At 34.5% G+C, this 19,988-nt stretch overlaps 2 protein-coding genes and 2 long non-coding RNA genes across 7 annotated transcripts; 2 read left to right on the top strand and 2 right to left on the bottom strand.

Annotated features, from left to right (window-relative positions):
• Positions 1-414: 414 nt before the first annotated feature.
• LOC135142343 (probable cytochrome P450 6a14) lies at positions 415-2,270 on the bottom strand. Its single transcript, XM_064074030.1, has 3 exons — positions 2,164-2,270; positions 738-2,111; positions 415-688 (listed from the first exon to the last, which is right to left on the bottom strand). Exons 2-3 carry the CDS (start codon positions 2,107-2,109, stop codon positions 525-527), a joined length of 1,536 nt encoding a protein of 511 aa, XP_063930100.1. The 5' UTR covers positions 2,110-2,111; positions 2,164-2,270; the 3' UTR covers positions 415-524.
• A 6,571-nt stretch (positions 2,271-8,841) lies between these two features.
• Positions 8,842-11,139, top strand: LOC135142363 (uncharacterized). The gene is made up of 3 exons (XR_010282510.1): positions 8,842-9,816; positions 9,910-10,101; positions 10,149-11,139. It is a non-coding gene; the product is annotated as an uncharacterized LOC135142363 (long non-coding RNA).
• A 1,033-nt stretch (positions 11,140-12,172) lies between these two features.
• On the bottom strand, positions 12,173-14,241 carry LOC135142345 (probable cytochrome P450 6a23). Of its 2 annotated transcripts, XM_064074034.1 has the most exons (4): positions 14,032-14,241; positions 12,600-13,970; positions 12,335-12,539; positions 12,173-12,294 (listed from the first exon to the last, which is right to left on the bottom strand). In XM_064074034.1, exons 2-3 carry the CDS (start codon positions 13,966-13,968, stop codon positions 12,376-12,378), a joined length of 1,533 nt encoding a protein of 510 aa, XP_063930104.1. In that variant the 5' UTR covers positions 13,969-13,970; positions 14,032-14,241; the 3' UTR covers positions 12,173-12,294; positions 12,335-12,375. The 2 variants fall into 2 exon arrangements, with proteins under 2 accessions (XP_063930104.1, XP_063930103.1); XM_064074033.1 differs by having other exon boundaries at positions 12,173-12,539.
• Positions 14,242-15,199: 958 nt separating this feature from the next.
• On the top strand, positions 15,200-16,781 carry LOC135142361 (uncharacterized). Of its 3 annotated transcripts, none has more exons than XR_010282507.1 (4): positions 15,200-15,251; positions 15,319-15,408; positions 15,646-15,878; positions 15,939-16,781. It is a non-coding gene; the product is annotated as an uncharacterized LOC135142361 (long non-coding RNA). The 3 variants fall into 3 exon arrangements; XR_010282508.1 differs by having other exon boundaries at positions 15,202-15,233; XR_010282506.1 differs by having other exon boundaries at positions 15,210-15,408.
• Positions 16,782-19,988: the final 3,207 nt, after the last annotated feature.

Raw genomic sequence — 19,988 nt, 5'->3', positions numbered from 1 at the left:
ACCAAAGAGAAAGATCTAAAATAATGTACTAAATGGATCAATCAAAGCACAACTTTTCCAAAATGTAAATATCACAATAATTTTCGTCTTTTGTTAAGTGAAAAAATATAAAAACAGACTTCGTAAAAACTTAAATATGCTAAAGATTCTAATTTAATGGAAAATAAATAATGTTATATACAGGTAAGAAAGAGAGAGTGAGAAAAAGAGAGAGAGGAAAAAAATACATTTTTATAGTATCTAGTTTTGGCAGATAACATGCGGAAATTTTTTAAATAATTGCAAAAGTTAATACACACTTTTGAAACAAATAAGCACTTGACGGGATGTTATCTCTAATTGTTGCTGATAAGCTTAAACCTGCTAATTTAATCTTGCCTCAACACGGTACTTAAATTCATTATAAACCTCATGTTAGATAAAATATTTAATGTGTTTGTTAATACAATTAGTTTACATAACAAAACAAAAACATTTTATATCAGATTCCGAACCACTGGAGTTCAATCAATACCAAACCTAAATCATACTTTCTCAGCATCCAACCACACGTCACCTTCGACAGCTGGAATAAACGCATGTACTTTGAGTTTAAGCGGTTGTATTGTCTTCTTATTCACAGTGAATTTATAATTCTTCAACAAGTAAGTGAGCCCAACCTTGGATTGCATCAAGCCAAATCGCATACCTACGAGTACTAAATCAAAACCTGTCAACTAAAAGCGACTCTAACATACCAATACAATTTCTCGGTCCTTCACCAAAGGGAAGATGTGCATAATTATGTCTTTTACTTTTATTCACGTCGTTGAATCTCTCCGGATCAAATTTCTCAGGGTTAGGATAATGATCTTTGTCGTAATGAATCCCAAGAATTGGTATCAGAATTTTAACACCTTTCTTTATGACGACGTCTTGATCGGGGACCTTATAATCTTTGACACACTTCCTGAACAACACTGGCACAGGGGGATACATTCTCAAGGTTTCGTTGATCACTGTGTCCATATACTTCATTTCTTGAATAGCGTCGTATGTAACTTTACCTCCATGCTTGGCTAAAACAGTATTGATTTCTTCGCGGAGTCTCTCCTGGATTTCGGGTTGTCGTGCCAGTTCATACATGGCAAACGTCATGGTTGTAGAAGAAGTTTCAAACCCAGCAACGAAGAAAACGAAGCTTTGGGCAGCGAGTTCTCTCATAGTCAAAGTAGTACCGTCTTGTTTCACACCTTCTTCAGCAACAAGTTTGTTGTTTTTGATATCGATGAGGAGCTGCATGAAGTCTTTGCGGACTATGTTGTTGCTTTCTCTATACTTGACAGTGTCTTCTACCACCTTCATGAAGAACTCGGTAACATCTGGTGGAGTTATACCGAAGCCCAAAAATTTTCCAACAGCAGGAAAGTTTGACGAAATCATCGACTTAATTATTCTAGATTTGGTAAAGTCGAAGAACTTGCGTCCGTTTTCTCTAAACGGGGCATTTTCTTCTTTGAAGCTGTTACATTCTAGGCCAAAGGCGCACGAGCCGATAATGTCTGTAGTAAGACATCCTAAGACCTCCTTAATGTCGATGGGATTTTTATTCACGCGATCTGATTCGATCTTGACTAGGAAACTAGGAACACATTCTAACAAAGTGTTGAACATCATTTTCATTTTCCCGGATGTGAAAGTCGGACTGAGTTTCATTCTCATGTTTCTCCATTTTTGGCCTTCTATGTTGAACAGATGCCCACTCAGAGGGTCGTCTTTTTCGTTGACGTACATCCCTCGGTCGACGAAATGTTGGAAATCTTTGGTGAGGATGTTGCGGACATAATCTAGATCTGTAACGAAGTATGTAGGAGTGAGCCACGTGAACAATCCTCCATGTTTCCATCCTTTCGCTTTCATTTCTTCATAGTGTTGTTTCGCCAAGAGACCGGCGCCGATTTTGCGTTTACTGAATGGTGGAATAGAGGTTCCGAAGGGAATTGTGGGTTCAAAGTATGGAACATTGTGTCGTTTCCAGAATTGGTACCTCCACTTGAAGTAGGCGATGGTAATGGTGACTAGAGCCACCACCACGCCCACTATGTTGCCAAGAATGGAATCGAAGAGCATTTCTAAGCATGGAAAAGTTATGAATACCGGAGTTAAATTTGTGTGTTTACTCACCAGCTGAGCACCTTACAGCACTAAGTCTACTTGACGACGGGTTACTGATAATACTTTTATATTGTTTTAAATTGCATTATCATTGTGCTGATTGTATCTGTTTTGTTTTGGATTCGTCATTAACGTAAAATAAATAAAAGTCAGCAAAAAATTTTCTGGGAATGTACGATTAAAGCAGAAGTTGGTTTGCGCACAATTGTTAGCATAATGGGAAGAAATGTCCATGAACAGAATGGACAAAAGCACGGGAAGTTACCTAGAAAAGAATATAAACCGAATTTTTGAAATATTGCTGTAGGACCAACAACAAGAATTTTATTACCTTTATCTGTGGGTTTGGTAATGTATAATTGACATCAGTTACATATGTACCTAGCATGAACAACATAATCGATTTTGTTCTTATCTTATCACTAAAAAAACAATTACTTTATTAAGAATTAAAAATTTTATGGAAAAATGTTAACAATCGTCAGTTGTAGTGTACCCTTTGGGATTTGGAACCAGCGTTGTGTTACTAAATAATAACGGAAAAATATAATAAAATAAAAAGTAGAAAACTCTTCGATTTATTTATATTTAGATAATAAAATTTATTTTATTCCATTGTTCGATATTTATACGGATTTCATATCCAGTTCATCTTGTTCAGTATATCTACAATTTTTTTTTTGTCAATAAAGGAGTCAAAATAAACGTCTTATCTTGGTAAACTCGTCTCTAAGATATTTTAATCTAATCTTTTTCTTACATTTGAATGTCTCGGAATGATAGATTAGTGAGTTAGAACGTTATTAAATACAAAATACAGTGCTTATTAATTTTATAGTCTCCGTTTTTGGAAAGTTCTTCTTCTTTGAGGTCACGTTTGTTTTTCTTTTCTTCTTTCTCCTTCTGCTTTCAAAAATAGTGCAAGAACTGCTGTTTCAGCTATTGTGAGGATTAAATCTTGGGGCTTATAAAACATTTTTCAAGTGTTCATTTTAAATATTCATTAAGTTAACTTCGACATCTTGGTAGAAGCGAACGTAGCGAAAAACGCATGTGCATACTTAATTCCATAATTGACAAGATGAATTATTGTTTACACTAATAGGTTTTATCCGATTTTTCGTTTGGGTTACAGTTTAGAAAAAACAACGAACACCGAAGCTTATTGCTCATACTGGAGAAATACATTCTAGGTTTGACGTCAATTACTCCAACTATAGGCCAGTGCCGAAGCCTTTGGAAATGGTAAAAAGTGAAAACAAATCAGAACAGAATGATATCCATTGGAAAAGGAAGAAAATATAACAAAAATAAAAGGAAAAATAGTGGAAGAGGGTGAGCTTTTAAGGGTAGAAAACGGTTTATCACGATTTCCGGCAAAACTACAAGTCCTCTCGCAAAAAGTTGAATGGCAAAGTTGTAGATAATAAAAAAATCTACAACTTTTATATTTACACATTTTTACCTAACCTCAAAATTTATGCGAAAAATGCAAATAACCGAGTTTTTGGTTTTGTATTTTTATCTCCCATTTTTTCTCATATTTTTTCATACTTTTCATATTTTTTCACGAAATTTGGTGAAAACTCCTATTTATGTTCTAAACTCACTGTAATTTTTTTATTCAAAATATTTATTTTTTCCTATTATTTTGATTTAATATCGAAAAACCACCCTAATTTTCAATTGAAAATTCTCACGTCAAAATATTTGCTTTTTTAAAAAAATCGGTAGGCTGAAATCTTTACTTTCTAATGGTGTAAAAATAATAATTATACATTACTATGGCAATTTTTCACAGGAAATTCAAAAAAACGAAAAAACTTGAATTAAAAAATTTGTTTTTTAATTATTATGTAAAATTTGGAAAAGAAACTTTTGGAATCTACAGTCACAAGGATATTCCTGTAAACAAGCAGAAGAAGATGCTGATGCTGACATAATTAAGACCTCGATAGAAACTGCCAGAGATACTAATAAAACTGTCATAGTTGTGGGTCAAGATAATGATCTCTTGGTCCTTTATAATCAATTGAATTCAACTACTTATGACATTGATTTTCTCAAACCAGGTTTTGGAAATGTTAAAGATCTATTTTTCACATCCAATAGTTTCAAATATGAATCCTTCAAAAATATCGTTGCATTTCTGCATTGTTTTTCTGGTTTCGATAAAACATCTGGGTTTGCCGGAAAAGGAAAGAAAAACATTGTAAATTCATTGTCTTCTATTGAATAAGTATATAAAATTCTCGTGTCACAGTGTGTGTAACCAAACTCCTCCGAAACGGCTTGACTGATTTTTATGAAATTTTATATCTATATTCGGTAGGTCTGAGAATAGGTCGTTTTTTATACCTCTGGGTGATAATTTTTTTTTAATTTTTTGACAACATTCTTTATTTTTATTTTTTTAGATTTGGCATCAAAAAATACATATAACCCTAAATTTTCACTTCTCTACCACCAACCCCCATTTTGTAGTAACGATATTATATCTTTACTTTCATCCACAGATGAGCAGTAGGGTTGCAAGATGGTTGTTGAATATAATCATTGTCGTACGATAAATTTTCATGTATAATTTATAATTTAATTGAATTATAATTTATTTATTTTAATTTATTTTTTATTTAACTACTAAAATATTCACTAGAAATAATTTATATGGCAAAACAACGTTTGCTGGGTCGGCTAGTTAGACGATAAAAATTTTTTCAAATTTGGCCAAAATTTTTTATAAAAAACATGCAAACAAAGAAAATATCACAAAAAATGGATTACAATTAATCAATCAGTAGGGAAAAGAATATAATAGTAACTATTATTAAAAGAAGATTCCCATTCGAAATTCGAAATAAACGAAATATTTAAATATCATAGATAGCGAGTATTATTTGGCATGTTTGGCATAACTGTCGTGGTGTGCTAGAACTTGAATAACCATCTATGCCATACCAACAGTATAAATGTTTATAAAATTAGACGTCGTTACGTGTTCAACTGGTGTAATCGTTGTATTCACTAGTTTCATTACACTGGCTAATTGTCGACTTGTCTAGAGGTCTGTAATTTGGAAAATTGCAACCTTGATCAATAATGTAAACGTGAAGTTGGCCACCTAATATGACAACTGTCCATAACTGTCAGAAAAAATGAGACAACCTGGAATGATTTTCAAACCCTGAATTGATTATTCTCGCTGTAATTGAGAATAAATTAGTGATACTAAAATAATTTAATAACTGAAATATTACAACAATATGAACAATAAGGAAAAACTTACTTCTTACTAAAATAATAATTGATGGTACAACTGTGCCACGTCATATTCATAGCAGCAGTCCCTGTATTTGCATTTGAATTAGAAAAACCGGCTGCAAATATCTACCGTGAAGTTATTAAATGTGACGAGCCGTCACTAAATTCGTTCACGAGAAAATCGTAACAAAAAGACGTATAACAAATCCCCAGAACATAACAACAAAATTCGAAAATTTGCAAATCTTAATTACTTAACACGCATACTATCTGCATATAGTACCATTCAAACAGATAATCAAACTCAACCACCAATCCCCGAACGTAGGAACAAAATTCGCATATTCGCAAATTGCAAATATCATTGCGCTTGTCAGACATTGCAAACATCAGGCACAGAACCGTACACCATAAAAATCGCTAATTCCAATTACTTTCATTCGAATTTGTGCCCAAACTAAAATAGCTGCCGACGAAACGCAGAGGTATAAAAAACATCAAAGAACGCCCCAGTTTCAAACAGATGCAACAGGATGACGAAAATGTGGCGATGACGATATGGGAACCATAACGCAAGTTAAAAAACCCGATGAATTATTACACAGTAGTTTCATAAAAACGTCAGAAACAAAACTATATTAAAATCCTATAAAACAGCGAAATAAGACCCAAGGTCGCATTCCGAGTAACACATAAATCACGAAGAAATATGGCTTACTAACGTCGCGGGAGACAAGATAAATGGGTAAAAATCCTTATAAAAGCAGTAGCGCTGAAGTGATTTTCATTCAAGTTCCGAGTTGCAGTCGAAGACTTTGTCCATTTCCGTACCGAGTTTTTTTTTGCTATTTTTGTTGAATTTTGAAGAAATCCGAACTTAGAAAAATTTGCTGAGACCGAGAAGAAGATAGAAAAATTTCGATGCTGCATCTGTGTAAGTCTACCTCCCAGTCATACTTAACTTATCTTGTTTTTTTTTCCATGATGTGTTCTAGAGTTCGGTCGTACATATGAACCGTTTAATTTATGTGTTTTAGTCGGGGGGTCTTCGATACGTTTGGTGTGAGCAGGAATTTTTAGCGTTAACAGATGTTCTCGTTTGCGGGTGGCATTTTTGGGCTTTCGTCGGCTTTTGGTCGTCGGGGAGGAATTTTCGATAATTTACCGATTGTTTTTTATGAAAAGTAATCCAACGTTTCCTTAATTGGCGGATTCGTCCCCTTCGTTCGCGACAAGGATATTTTAGATGAGTTTTTGGGAAGTTTCCGAATGGAAACCATTTTAATTTGATTTTCTTGCAATCGATATTTTTTTTTTTTTGAACTTATTGTCGTTTAAACATGATTCCGTTCTCTGATTATTATTTTACCATAGATTTTGGAAACCTCGCATTTCATTTTAACTTAATAATCTCACCGTATTTTAGCGCATTTATGGTACTAATTTCTCAACGTTTAGCTGTACTTAAAGACTGCGACTATTCATTTTTGCGCTCGGCGTTTTTATTTCATTAATTAAAGAAAGTAAATTTATTTATCTCTTTCTTTACCTGTTTAATTTCACAAGTTAGCGTAGGTTTAAGTGCATGTTCTTAATTCGTAATTCTAGTTGTCTTCTTTATTCTCAGTGGAAGATTTCTTTGAGTTCCACTGAACTATTAGTTTTTAATTGTTGTAGTTATTTTAATAGTACTTGGGTCTACACCTAAATAAATAATTTGGTTAGTGTCCAAATGCTCGACCACAGTCAAAAACAATTTGGGTACGACATAAAATTTTCACTGTGTCACTTTAACGATAGTAAAACATCCAAGAGTGTCTTTAATATCAATTGGTGCGTTCACCATACGATCTGCTTTAATTTTTGTCGAGAAATTAGAAACGCAGTCCCCCAAGGTTTCGAACACCATTTTAATTTTCCCGGAAATTCATCCAGTTAATTTTGAAATTTTAGTAGAAGAACGTGTAGCGAAAAACGTATATGCATGATTAATTCTATAATTGACAATTGACAGTGGTTTGACATTTTTGACAAGCAGAATTGTTTACTCTAATCATCGCCAACTCCATTGATATAAAGCCGTTTCAATTTGTCCCTTTTCATTGTTAAAATTGTTCCGATGACAGTACTCGCAGTGGTGACCTCCATAGAGCACAATTTTTACTAATAATGAATTTGGAGGTTAATTAGTGAAATATAAAACTGTCACACAAATATCAACCAAATGAAATGCTAACACAAGAAACGGTAGTTTATTAAAAAATAAAAATTTTAAAAGGTAAGCAATATTGAATGGGAAATAGATCTAATTTTATTATAGCTTTAAAACTTTTCTTCGATGTTTGCTAAAAGAAAACTGTCGGATTTTTAATTTTGCCGTGTTATTGTCTTCATAAGAAGTTTGTGTGTAGAAAAATAAAGACGAGAAGTAGTGGTAAGCTGGTTGAACCTCAGGAAAGCTGGGGTGTAATTTATGACACCCCTAATCTCTGGTAACAATTCGGCACCCGCTTGTCGTGTATTATTGTTCGATTTTCGTTCGTCAACAGTTCAATTTTCATAAACGAATTTATAAAAATGACCACAAGAAATTAATAAGAAATAAAAATCTGAATGTGTACAAAAGTGAACTTCGAAAAATTAAGACAACAAATAGTAAGTCCAAGCAATTATAATCTAATTGGGAAACTGATTGAGTTACAACAAAAAAAGCACTCAGCCGAAAAATTATAAATGCAGTTATTTTTCGGACCCAAAATAATCACTTTCGCAACACTTACAAAGATTTGTGGCAAGTAAAACAAAATTAATTTTAAGTGTCCAAATGGTTCTACTGAGTGTGTCCCTATACTGAAATGCAACGAGAAAATCACCAATTTCTGCATCAGTACGTATCTATATGTCATGATGTAATGGAAATAATAAAATAAACTAGAGACCAATAATTTGTTTCGTTTTTATTTATGCGTATTTATAAATGTACCCAATTGTTTTACTTAAAACTAAGTACTTCAATTACTTATTTGGTTTACATATTTCAATTATACCTGTTTCCCTATCTGGTTAGTATCGGCTAAGTTCAAACTAAAGAGGTATAGAAACTAACTGAATGGTTATCCGGCTAATTATAAGGTTTATATATATAAATAAAATTCTTTCAGGTAATACACTTTGATCTTTGACAAAAAGCCGAGAAGCAATAGAATTGGTGATCATATTAAGTAACAATAATAAAATTTCTATTAGTAACATTGACTTACACTTTATGTAAGTGTATAAAAACAGCGGCGGGTCTAAAAAACAATAATATTTATATGTGCACAAATTAGGCAGTAAAAGCATAATAATAGTAAAATTAATGAAATGATAATTAAACTGAATTTTTTGTCTGTAGTTTTAGTACGTTTTTGACATAATAATTCTGATAAAAGTTTTTTCCACTTTTTCGTGGCTTTGAAAGAAAAGATGTCGGAAGTAATAAATTATCCCATCGGTCCAAGAACGTTCGGTAGGTGTTATACACCGATCCGAGAGAGACAGCAAATGGAAGGGATAAAATAAAGCTTCAAACATGATCACTTTTAAACCAAAATTATGAAGTATTATAAATCGAGAATTTTTTTTCTTTTTTGAAATATCATAGTAAACACTTCAAAGAATGTCCATGACTTACTTTAATGTAAATTTTATACCTATGGTCGGCACAGTCAGACCTAATATGAGTGTGATTTTGAGCATATTTGCGATTTTATTAGAGCAAAACAAGTCATCTTTTCTCCAATTTTATAAGTTCCGGACACTAATAGCATATCAAAGATATTGTAAAAAAAAAATTGGGTTCAGATTCCAACTAGTTGTCTAGTATTTGTGAAACAAAATCTACTGTAAATTCACTGAAAACTAAACCGATAACATCACCTTAACGGTTTGTTACGAACAGAAGTCTTTTTTAGCAAATCCGTCTGCTCTTGGCAAATATTATCGAGGACAGGTTTAATTGCCATTTGAATGAACATGCAACACACATTGTCATGATCAGAGCAAGGAAAAATTGGATTTCTCTTCACGTAAGGGTAAATAGCGTGCAAAATTGTTTGCAGGCGTTCTCACATTTTAAGAAGGGTAACATTTCTTGAGCTATGTCCGCAAGTCTTTTAACAAGTCCCACGAAAACTTCATTTGGATATACCAGACCTCATCGATCTTGAAGTAGAATTAATTTGAGAAGAGGTCCGGGAATTGTGTTGGAAAGTAGTGGTTGAAGGCATACATCACAGTGAGTTCTATCATCTATTTTTTTGAGTATATACCCCGCCAAGAAAGCCACTGAAGCAGAGTAAATACTACTTTCCGGTATAATGTTTGAGCATAATGCATGAATTTTGACCTGTAGTTCAAAAGGTAATATTAATAAATTTTCTGTCTTTTCAATATCTCTTGACCTGGAAAGTTCGGCAGAACTAACAAAGCTAATTGCCTGGTGTATATTGGCAGAGTCAGCACATTTAACAAGCCCACATCGCAAGATCTGACGCAAAGCATATTCTGCGGTTCTCGCATCTGTTGCATCATTTGAACCACCTCTGAGACGTACATGAGAAAACATTGCTTCCACTGCATCTGAGCGAATGATCTGGTTAATACATAGTAAAATCCCACTTGTTCAAGTAGAAATTTGACACAGAGGTAAGTGCTTCTTGCTGTGAACTTAAGCGCATGAGCAGTCTCTTTAGATAATCCGTGCAGGCCAGCCTTTAAAGAACTGTTTTGTACGTCATCAATGAAATTTTGAAACGTTACATTTAACCAGTGAAGTCGCTCGTCTGAAATATGTACATATGGTGCTACTGTACTATCCAATGAATGTATGTAGTGGGACGTACTTGAAACATTATGGAATTGAAAAAAATGGTACATATGTTTCATGTACGAAATGGTACTCTCAACATTCATGAATCGTTCGTCCCCAGTGTCCTTTAAAAATTTCAAAGATGAGGTAACTGCTGGAGAAAATATCTGTATAGCTCTCAGTACGTTCATCTTCTCGAAACTGAAAAAAAAGGATGGGGAATTAAATTTTGAAGAGAACCATGGCATATTTTTTTTTAAAGGGCGGTATTTGACGACATGTTGTCAGTTACAAGCCTCAAAACGATGAATCCACAGTTCGTCAAAGTTCTTAAAACGTCCATTGTTAAGGTATAAAAATCACTCGTTGTTAGCGAAGCATGGAAGTAGTACCCTGCTGGTATTGTGAATTTTGTTGACAACCCATGTATAACGAAACATAGCATTTTATTGGCTAACATCATCTAGTCCATAGATATGATCCTCTGATCTGCTATATATCATTTTCTCCTTGATTGACATGTCGTCAACAATGAGTGAACAGATTCGCTCAATGGGTGTTTTAAAGTATGGCAATTTCAGCACACAGACGTTGTTGAATAAGGGCGTTTTGTCCTTGATATTCACCGAGATACCGCGACAAGGTACTTTTGCTCGGAAGTTTAACCAGATTATTATGGCAGAATCGATACCCTTTTGGTGAACAGAACCTCCAAACAGTACACAATCGAATGGACATTTCAGACCACCTTGGAGTCTTTTTCGAAAAATTTTTGATAATGTCGGTCAAAAAAATAGCTCTGTCGTCTCCACTTTCGGCTTTGTTAAATATTTTGTTAACCATTTGCACTTTGTTTTTATTTTTATTTTTTTCTTGTTCAAGGTCCTGAAGTTTAGAAACGCATTTCAAATATTTTTGTTGTGTCCGTTTCAATTTTTGGGTGAGGACTTTGCAGTGGTACCGAAGATTCTCAATTTCATCTGCTGAAACTAAATCAACTTGAACTAATTTTGAATTAATTTCGTACTTTTGGGAATGGTCAGGAAGCGGACCAATTTCTTGGGTACCAAAAACATTCTTAAAGACAACTATTATTATTGATAAAAGTAAGAAGACTGGACTTACAGATATAAGGGGCACAGCATTTTTATTTAAACGACATATTTGATTATTACTTGTAAAATAAAATGAATTTTGACTAAAATGGCTTTTACATATTACAGAGTAATCTCTAACTTTTGTAATGTCTGGAATAAATATTTTTATACATCTTATTTTAATGAATTTAGCTTTGTTCAAATTACCACAAAATCTTCCAATTGCTTCAAACCATTTGGATCTTAAAGTAGTGTCACTGGGAAACTGGAACAGCGAATATGCCTTATCACCGCAGATGAAACACTTTTTCCCCATATTACTCAAATTGTGAACAAATTTTTTAAATTTCCCGCCGAAAATAGTTACTTTAACAATGCTAGAGGGCGATAATAGGAGTACCACCACGGCCAGCTTGTGAGAAACACTTCAAATCGAAACTGAGACGGCTTTATATACGCGTTAGCGGATATAAATGGAGTTGGCGATGCTCTAATAGACTTCCGATTTTCCGTTTGTTTCTCGTTGTTCAGTTTATTTTTACATGTTTTCTGTTTTCCGAATTAAAAAAATGTGTTGTTTTCACAACTAACCAACGTTCAGTTCTTGGTGCCATGGCTTACAATTTAATTCACAGTTATTATCGGAATGGAGTCAAAGTTGATGGTGAGAGAAATTTCAAATTGAATTCCCGAATATTGCTATTGACTACATGCAATATAAAAAACCTTTGAGCGAACGATGAAACTCTTCGCAGAAACTGGTAGCCGTTTGCGATAAGTAGGGAGTGGGGTGCCCAAAAAAACGATCAACTAAGGTTATTGTTCATGTTGCAGAAATAGATTTTAGGTTAGAGATTAATTACTCCAACTAAAAGAACAATACAGAAAGAAAAACATGTTATATAAGTCACAACAACGCTATTATTAACCTAAGTACAACAAAGTTACTAAAATGAAATAACACATGTGGAAGTAACAACATTTGTGCCAAACTGTATAAAATAAGAGTCCTATTTATACTTTTTCCGCATTTAACCAAACTTCTCCTTCTGCTGCTAGCACAACAGAGGTGACTTTCATTTTTAGTGGTTCTAATGTTTTCTTGTTGACTGTAAATTTGTAATTTTTCAAGAGAGTAGTTAGCCCCACTTTTGACTGCATTAGACCAAAACGTGCACCTGAAACAACACAATTTCAGTTCTAAGTTACCTAGCGCATGTTTGTCCATTTGTTCATACCTATACAAATCCTGGGTCCCTCGCCAAACGGAATGTGCGAATAATGGTGCCTTTTACTCTTATTCTCCTCGGTAAATCGATCGGGATCGAATTTCTCAGGATCCGGGAAGAATTCCTTATCGTGATGAATACCCAAAACTGGAATGAAAATCATAGTACCTTTCTCTATCACTACATCTGCGTCTGGAACTTTATAATCTTTGACGCACTTTCTGGTCAGGAAAGGCACCGGGGGGTATTTCCTTAAGGCTTCGTTTATCACTTGATCCATATATTTCATGTCTTGGATAGCTTCATAAGTAATCTCCCCATTGTGTTTAGCCAAAACACTATTAATCTCGTCTCTGAGTTTATCTTGGACATCTTGGTGTTTCGCAAGCTCGTAAAGAGCGAAAGTCATGGTCGTGGACGAGGTTTCAAATCCCGCGATAAAGAAAACGAAACTTTGAGCAGCTATTTCATCAAGAGTTAATGTTTTGCCGTCATGTTTGTTACCACCTTCGCTATCAAGTTTGTTACTTTTGATATCAATCAGTAGTTGCATGAAGTCTTTGCGGGTGTAATTATTTTTCTCTCTGTAGTTAACAGTATCTTTGACAAGCTTAATGAAGAACTTAGAAATGTCCGTAGGAATCAATGCCATACCTAACCTTTTAGCAGCGTTAGGAAAATTTATAAGGAAGAGACTTCTCATCATTCTGAGTTTGTTACTCTGAAAAAATTGCCTGCCGTATTTCCTAAACGGGGAATTTTCTTCTTTGAATGTGTTAAATTCTAGACCAAAGGCACAAGACCCAATTATGTCAGTGGTGAAGCATCCAAGTGTCTCCTTAATATCAATCGGTGCATTGGCCACACGATCTGATTCAATTTTTGCCAAGAAATTAGGAACACAGTCCACCAGGGTTTGGAACATCATCTTCATTTTCCCGGAAGTGAAAGTTGGAGTGACTTTAGTTCTCAAATTTCGCCACTTTTCGCCACCTATAGCAAACAAATGGGCACTTAGAGGATCAGCGTCTTCGTTATAGTACAGCCCACGGTCTACGAAATAGTGAAAGTCCTTTGTCATAATATTCTTCAGGTAGTCCAAATCTACAACCATGTACGTAGGATTTAAAACTGAGAAAAGTCCTCCATGTTTCCATCCCTTGGACTTCATTTCTTCATAGAAATGTGCTAGTTCTATAGCACTATTTTCCTTGCGTCGAAGTGGACTGCTGGTGTTGCCATATGGAATCTTTGGTTTAAGGTAGGGGAATTTTTTTCGTTCCCAGTACTGATATGTCCATTTAAAGTAGGCTATGAGGGCCGTAACTGCCACGACAAGAATGGCGACGGCATAACCAAAGAAGGAACCGCAAAGCATTTCTGCAAACAATAAAATAAGGGATAGCATAAGCAAGCTAATTGTTACTAAGTTTAAACATACCTGACGAATAATTCTCGCTATTTAGACACGCTGTTCACGTAAACACAAATTAAATATTAGTGTGTGCACATACATATATATCGTTTTAAGTTGCTAGATCATCGTACTCGTTATATCACCTGATCGCACAGATAAGCTATTACTCACTTAGTCTTTTTTCTTTTATTTTGAAAAAAACATCAAACTAATACACTAAAATAGGAAAAAGTACTACAGAAAATGTAACAATAGTAGTCTGAGAAAACAAAGCCAATTGTATGCGTTATTAGGATATTAAAGCGACATATTTATATTCGTTATTTAAGCAAATAAGGAACATGAGTCGAGAATATCGGAACAAATACTGATAGTGACGTAATGATTAAAGAAATCGTTTCTCTAAAATAATCGGATCTATTTTGCACTATTTTAATATTCCCGGAAACAACAATACGTTGCGGATCCGTTAGTCAGAAATGCATGACAAGGCAAATACGAATACTTATATTAACGTCATAATTACACGAGTTGATGTACGCAGTTCTGGAGATTAATTTCTACTTTATCAATGCGGAAATTGTCCTTTTCTTTTAAATATCGACACCGCCAGTCCTTAATTTTGTTGACTTTTTGAAAATCTTTCGCTTATAAATAAAACACTGCATGACCAAAACAATTCCTTCTAAAAAATTTCGAGAGTACCTGGACAACACTGAATGTCTGTTATTTTCGTAAATTCAAAGACAATATTCTGGGTTGACTGGTTATAATCACCCGTTTTTTTTTTTACCCTCGTGCATAAAGCTAAATAATATAACGTAGTTATTAGTCTTTTTGGAACATGGGACAATTTTCTGACTTCGTTTCCAAACTTTTCTAAAGTGGACTGATACGGCATTACAAAATTTTTATATTGCAAGTTATATTTATTGATGCAACAAATGCAAAAAGTGACCTTTAAGCTGATGAAACGCTTAATTTTCTTTAGATCGTTGTACATGCACATTATGTTATTATAAAAATAATATTAGTCTATTAGCGATAAACAGAGTATTTACACACGTGAAAAATATCTATTATTAAAACTTAACTAAGATAAGAACCGTGTGATTATTTTTATTTGAGATCCAGTTTTCGCTGCCCATTGTTTTAATGATAATAATAATAGATTTATTTCATTATTTCCTACGTGTCAAACACTCGATTACAAGAGAACCAAAATGGTTTGTAGTACATATTAGGTATTGGTTATTTCATACATTACATATATACATATATATATACAATACATAAAATCAAGTCAATTAGTTTTCTAGATAATGTACCATAACATTGGAAATTGTTTTACAAGAGTCCTTATTGATGTCCCACATTCCACCAATCAAATTAAAATTACACGTAAGTACTATTGGCGATCTTATCAAAATCTTAGTTCTGCAAGCGCTTAATCTAGGTACTAAAAATATAATTTTTTCCCGCAAAAAAGGACACTCAATTATATTATTCACTAAGCCATACACTAATTTCATACTGTTACGTTGTTCGATAATTAAAATCGGCGTGGGTAAAACTCAACACTTTATTTCACAGTAATAAAACTACACGACTAACTATACAGCAATTATTTATATTCAGAATAATTCCAACTCGACTGGAATGGATTTGACTAGACCCAAATTCCCTCAACATTGAATGGACTTGACTCGTTGACTGAATGAATCGTTCCCCAAGGTGATTCTATTTAAACCTATGCGTTACCTTCTAGATGAGTAGCGATCGAGGTATTTCTGGAGTACATACTAGAACACCCAAAGACGTCGTACCGGGGGGGTGTATGGGTTTATTTCGTAACAATATTCTTGTTGAAGGTATGTACCAAATGGTAGATATATCTATATAATAGACATTACGTATAACAAAAATTTTAGAAATTTGCGTTCAACTGACTCAAGTTGCTGTACACAGATCGAATAAATAGGGTACCACATCACCGCTGCATATTCAATTTTTTATCGAACCAACGAGTGATTTAAAGTTAATAACTGTTTGAAAATTCCCAGTTCTGTCCAAAAGTTTCTCCTCTGGTATGGTAGACATACTGAGTTACCGTGCTCTTTTGCTTTATTCCTAATTTCTCAACCCTGCTCCTGAAGATGTCACTTACAAAAGTGTGCGAAACCTTGAGCCCAAAAACTCAATTAACACGGTCCCAACCCGGAAAACGATCATATAATATATAAACATTATTTGAATATTTATTTTTCTGTTTATTTTTAATTTCATATAATTTTACTGTTTTGTCTTGTTCATGCTGTTTTGAACTAATGACAATATGGATCATGTCCAGGATAATCAACTAGGGAGGGAGAAGAATTCTGGCCTGAGGTCTTCAGCAGTCAAGAAGTGCTGTGGCGATTGTGGGTATTTTTTTTAGAAGTGAGAAGTGAGTAGTAGTTCGACCGTTCGACTACCGTAAGTACCTTTTGGGTCGCCTGCCTGTTTTGTACCGGTCTTGGAATCGCCGCCCCCGGGCGAGAAACCGTGTCACCGCCACCGCGTTTTTTTTGACACCGTCTTCGCGCGATTTCCAGATCTCAAGGTCGCCGCCTCCAGAGCCAGGAGGAGCCCGTCTTGAGGGAAGTCGCCGCCCAGGAGGAACGACCGTGCCAGACATTTAATTTAATTTTGTTTGTAAAACCGTTTTGTTAGATATTTAAGCTGTTTAGCCGTAAGTTTTATTATTTTTGTTATAAAATATCCTTGCCGTTTTATTTCTTATTCTCTTGTTTTCGGGGAGGCTCACCACCTGAATTCCGTGTCTCCGGCTTTAGAGCACCCCGGCGCTCCCTCCCCCGGAGAGGGAGCTGGCGCCCGAGCGACCGCCGCTCCTGACCGAAGGCGCCACCCCCGGCGGTGTGAAGGTCGCCGTATAAGCGTGGTCGGCCAGACGTGTTACTGATATCAGCGATACTAGTCGACCCAAAACTTAGCACCCAAGTACGCCGCCACCCCATACGTTATCGGCGAGATTCCGGACCGTCCGTCCCATCCGGAATTTCGTCGCACAACAAAGCAAATCTAGTTGCACAGTGTTGCTAAAAAATTACCCATTACTGCAGTAGACTACAATACGATTTTGTATAAATAAGCAGCACAAAAATATAATTCTACCAGAGGCACCTTTGGTTATAGTTTTGTTATGATGATTCTCTATTTACATATATTTTGATAATCATTGTGAGAAGTTTAGAAAAACGATCGTGCGATTTAAGAATAAGTCGTTTTAGAAATTGTGAAATAGATAGTATATGAAAAAATTATTGTATTATAAAGGTAAACACTTTTAAGAGGTATAAAGGAGCAGTAAAACTGAATGCAACTAGAATCCGCTGATAGCAGCAAGGCATTAATGATTTTAGAAATAATCTCTTTATCTAATCAACTTCAAGGTTTTCGCATGCATTTTTAGAATTCAGCACTATTAAAGATTGAATTTTATTTTATTGGCAGGGAACAGTGATTTAGAATCACACGTGCCCTACATTCAATATGATAACTAAAACTCGGAATCGTATGCAGAAAATATAAAAAGGCATACAAGGAGTTCGAGAACTGGCGCTTGGAGAAAAGAGTACAAGATGTGAAAGAAGAGGTATTATCACCATACTTCGAACAGAAATCACGAATTTTAAAAGATTCTACTTTATGGAGTAATTTATTCAATGTTACAAGCAACACTTGATGTGAATAAGAAGATCGCAATTAGAAATTATGCAAGTTTGATAGTCTTCATCAAAAGAAAATCAGTGGGTGAAGTCGCAAAGAAATCGAGCGTATTTACAAAACTGGACATCGAAAAATTTTTGAAAGGAGCTAATAATGACACTTATTTGTTGATGAAGATACGGTTTACCTAAAATTTGATATTTCTGTAATACATTTTTTCCTTTAAGTTTACAGGTTCTGTTAATATATCACCCTGTATAGTTGTGGTTGGGGTTCAAATTAATTGTATTATTTTCATTTATTATCAATAATTAATGATTCTATTTTTAATAGCTGTACTTATACACTTACAATATTTTTGGTTTTATTTTAATAAATAATGTTAAAGTGCTAAAAATTGTACTTAAGGACAATTACAAATATCAATGTTTTCCGAGTAGAAATTAAAGGATGGTGAGGTGGTCATAAGTATAGACCTTCTGTCGTTTGAGAGGCGGGGTCAGGCCTCAATTTATATAAGACCCCTTCGATCATTAAATATTATAATAACAATAACTTGTTCGTTATCTTTGCTATAATTATAAACTTTTCACAGTTGTGATCAATGCAATAAAAATAAATTAATGTGTAAAACAAAGAAATACTTCTTTTTAATTTTTGGGTATTTATTTACAAAAAAATATATCTAAGTAAATAAATAATAATTAAACAAAATTTTATGATACAAAAACAAACACTATAGACATGGGACATTTCCAATAATAATAATCGGCAACAATTATTGACGTCCGATCCACTTGCACTCTTCCCACAACTCCCAGATATTTTTGTAGCAGCGGCGGCAAAGAGGTCCGTACTTTGGACACTCCAGGGTTGCGCGTTGAGGGACCTCGGCGTCGCAACACAGTGAGCACCACCTTTTGTCGTCGGTGAGTTTCCTAGGAGTGGGTAACTCCACGTAATTTTCCATTCTAGAACTAAACGAAAGGAATTAGATCGGAAACTAGAAAACCCAAAATTTTACTTACCGATGATGTGGTTGTGTGTTGGGTGCATCAGTGGCTGCTGCTTGAAGATGTATTTTTTTGCAACAGTCGTGGCAAATGGGTCCCCAATACAATGTTGCCCGACGAGGGACCTGGACGTGGCAGCAAACCAAACACCAGGAGTCCGTGGGTTTTGTCGGAGTGTATAACTGCGAAGAATTTTCCATCCTGAACTGTCTGAAGAAACTGTGTTCTCGACGACTATGGAACTATGAATTTTACGTACAAATTTTTCCGTTTTTATAGGGGTTGTAGACGGAGAGTAGGGGTTGGTACAAGGAAAGTAGGAGTGACAGAACAAGGGTAGGGGTTGTACAGGTGCAGAATGTTTGCAAAAGTGTTTATTGGTAACCCTCAATCGCTTAGGATTATGATAATGGTAATTTACAACCCTGAAGACCCGATTGCTTATCACAAAGAAACGAAGGTTCTAAGAATCAAATGTGCATTATGATGTTTTAGATTATTTTGTTTTTATAAATGGCATATTTAAGCTTACTTATTCACTTTCGTTGCCAAAGGGGTTCCACATTTTTGTTATTAACACTAGTTTTTATAGGGGTTGTATAGGTAAAGTAGGAGTGATAGGAAAAGAGTAGGGGTTCTACAGGTGCAGAATGTTACAATGTTACTAATAAAAATTTGGTAAATAACTTGGACATACTATTTATATCAATTTTCAAATAACTTCACTTCCTTTACTTTTTGTTCTTTTTAAATATTTATTGAAAAACGACATATATATTACATACTTACATAGATTTGTATAATCACTAGTTAATACTTATTAGTTGGTAAATTTGTGAGGGCTGGCAAGTCCCACAAAATTGTATAGGATTTGTATATTTGTATATAATGTGTATTTAATTACTCCCAGTATCACTCCGAAACTTTCTCTTCGTCCACCTGCATGTTGTAAAACCTATCTTTTGTTCACCCTTCTCAGTATTACTTATCGTTTCCCAGATTTCGAATACCTTCCAAGAACCCTTTAGACACAATGTTCCCACCGGAGAAGCAACATTTTTCTTCGCTTACCTACAAATTAAAACAATTTTAGTTTTATTTGTTATTGATCTATGCGGCTCCGAATGATATAATTTCTGAAGTTGTGAAATAAAATCACCGTAAACTAAACTAAAAAATTCAAATCAACATTATCTTATTATCTACAATTAAGACATAATATTAGCAAATTTGTAGCTG

The sequence above is a fragment of the Zophobas morio genome, unplaced genomic scaffold (genome assembly GCF_036711695.1).
Source record: "Zophobas morio isolate AGI-343-1 ecotype UQ-CSIRO unplaced genomic scaffold, CSIRO_AGI_Zmor_V1 ptg000046l, whole genome shotgun sequence".
Taxonomy (NCBI): Eukaryota; Metazoa; Arthropoda; class Insecta; order Coleoptera; family Tenebrionidae; genus Zophobas; species Zophobas morio.
This window is presented reverse-complemented; position numbering and strand designations above follow the sequence as displayed.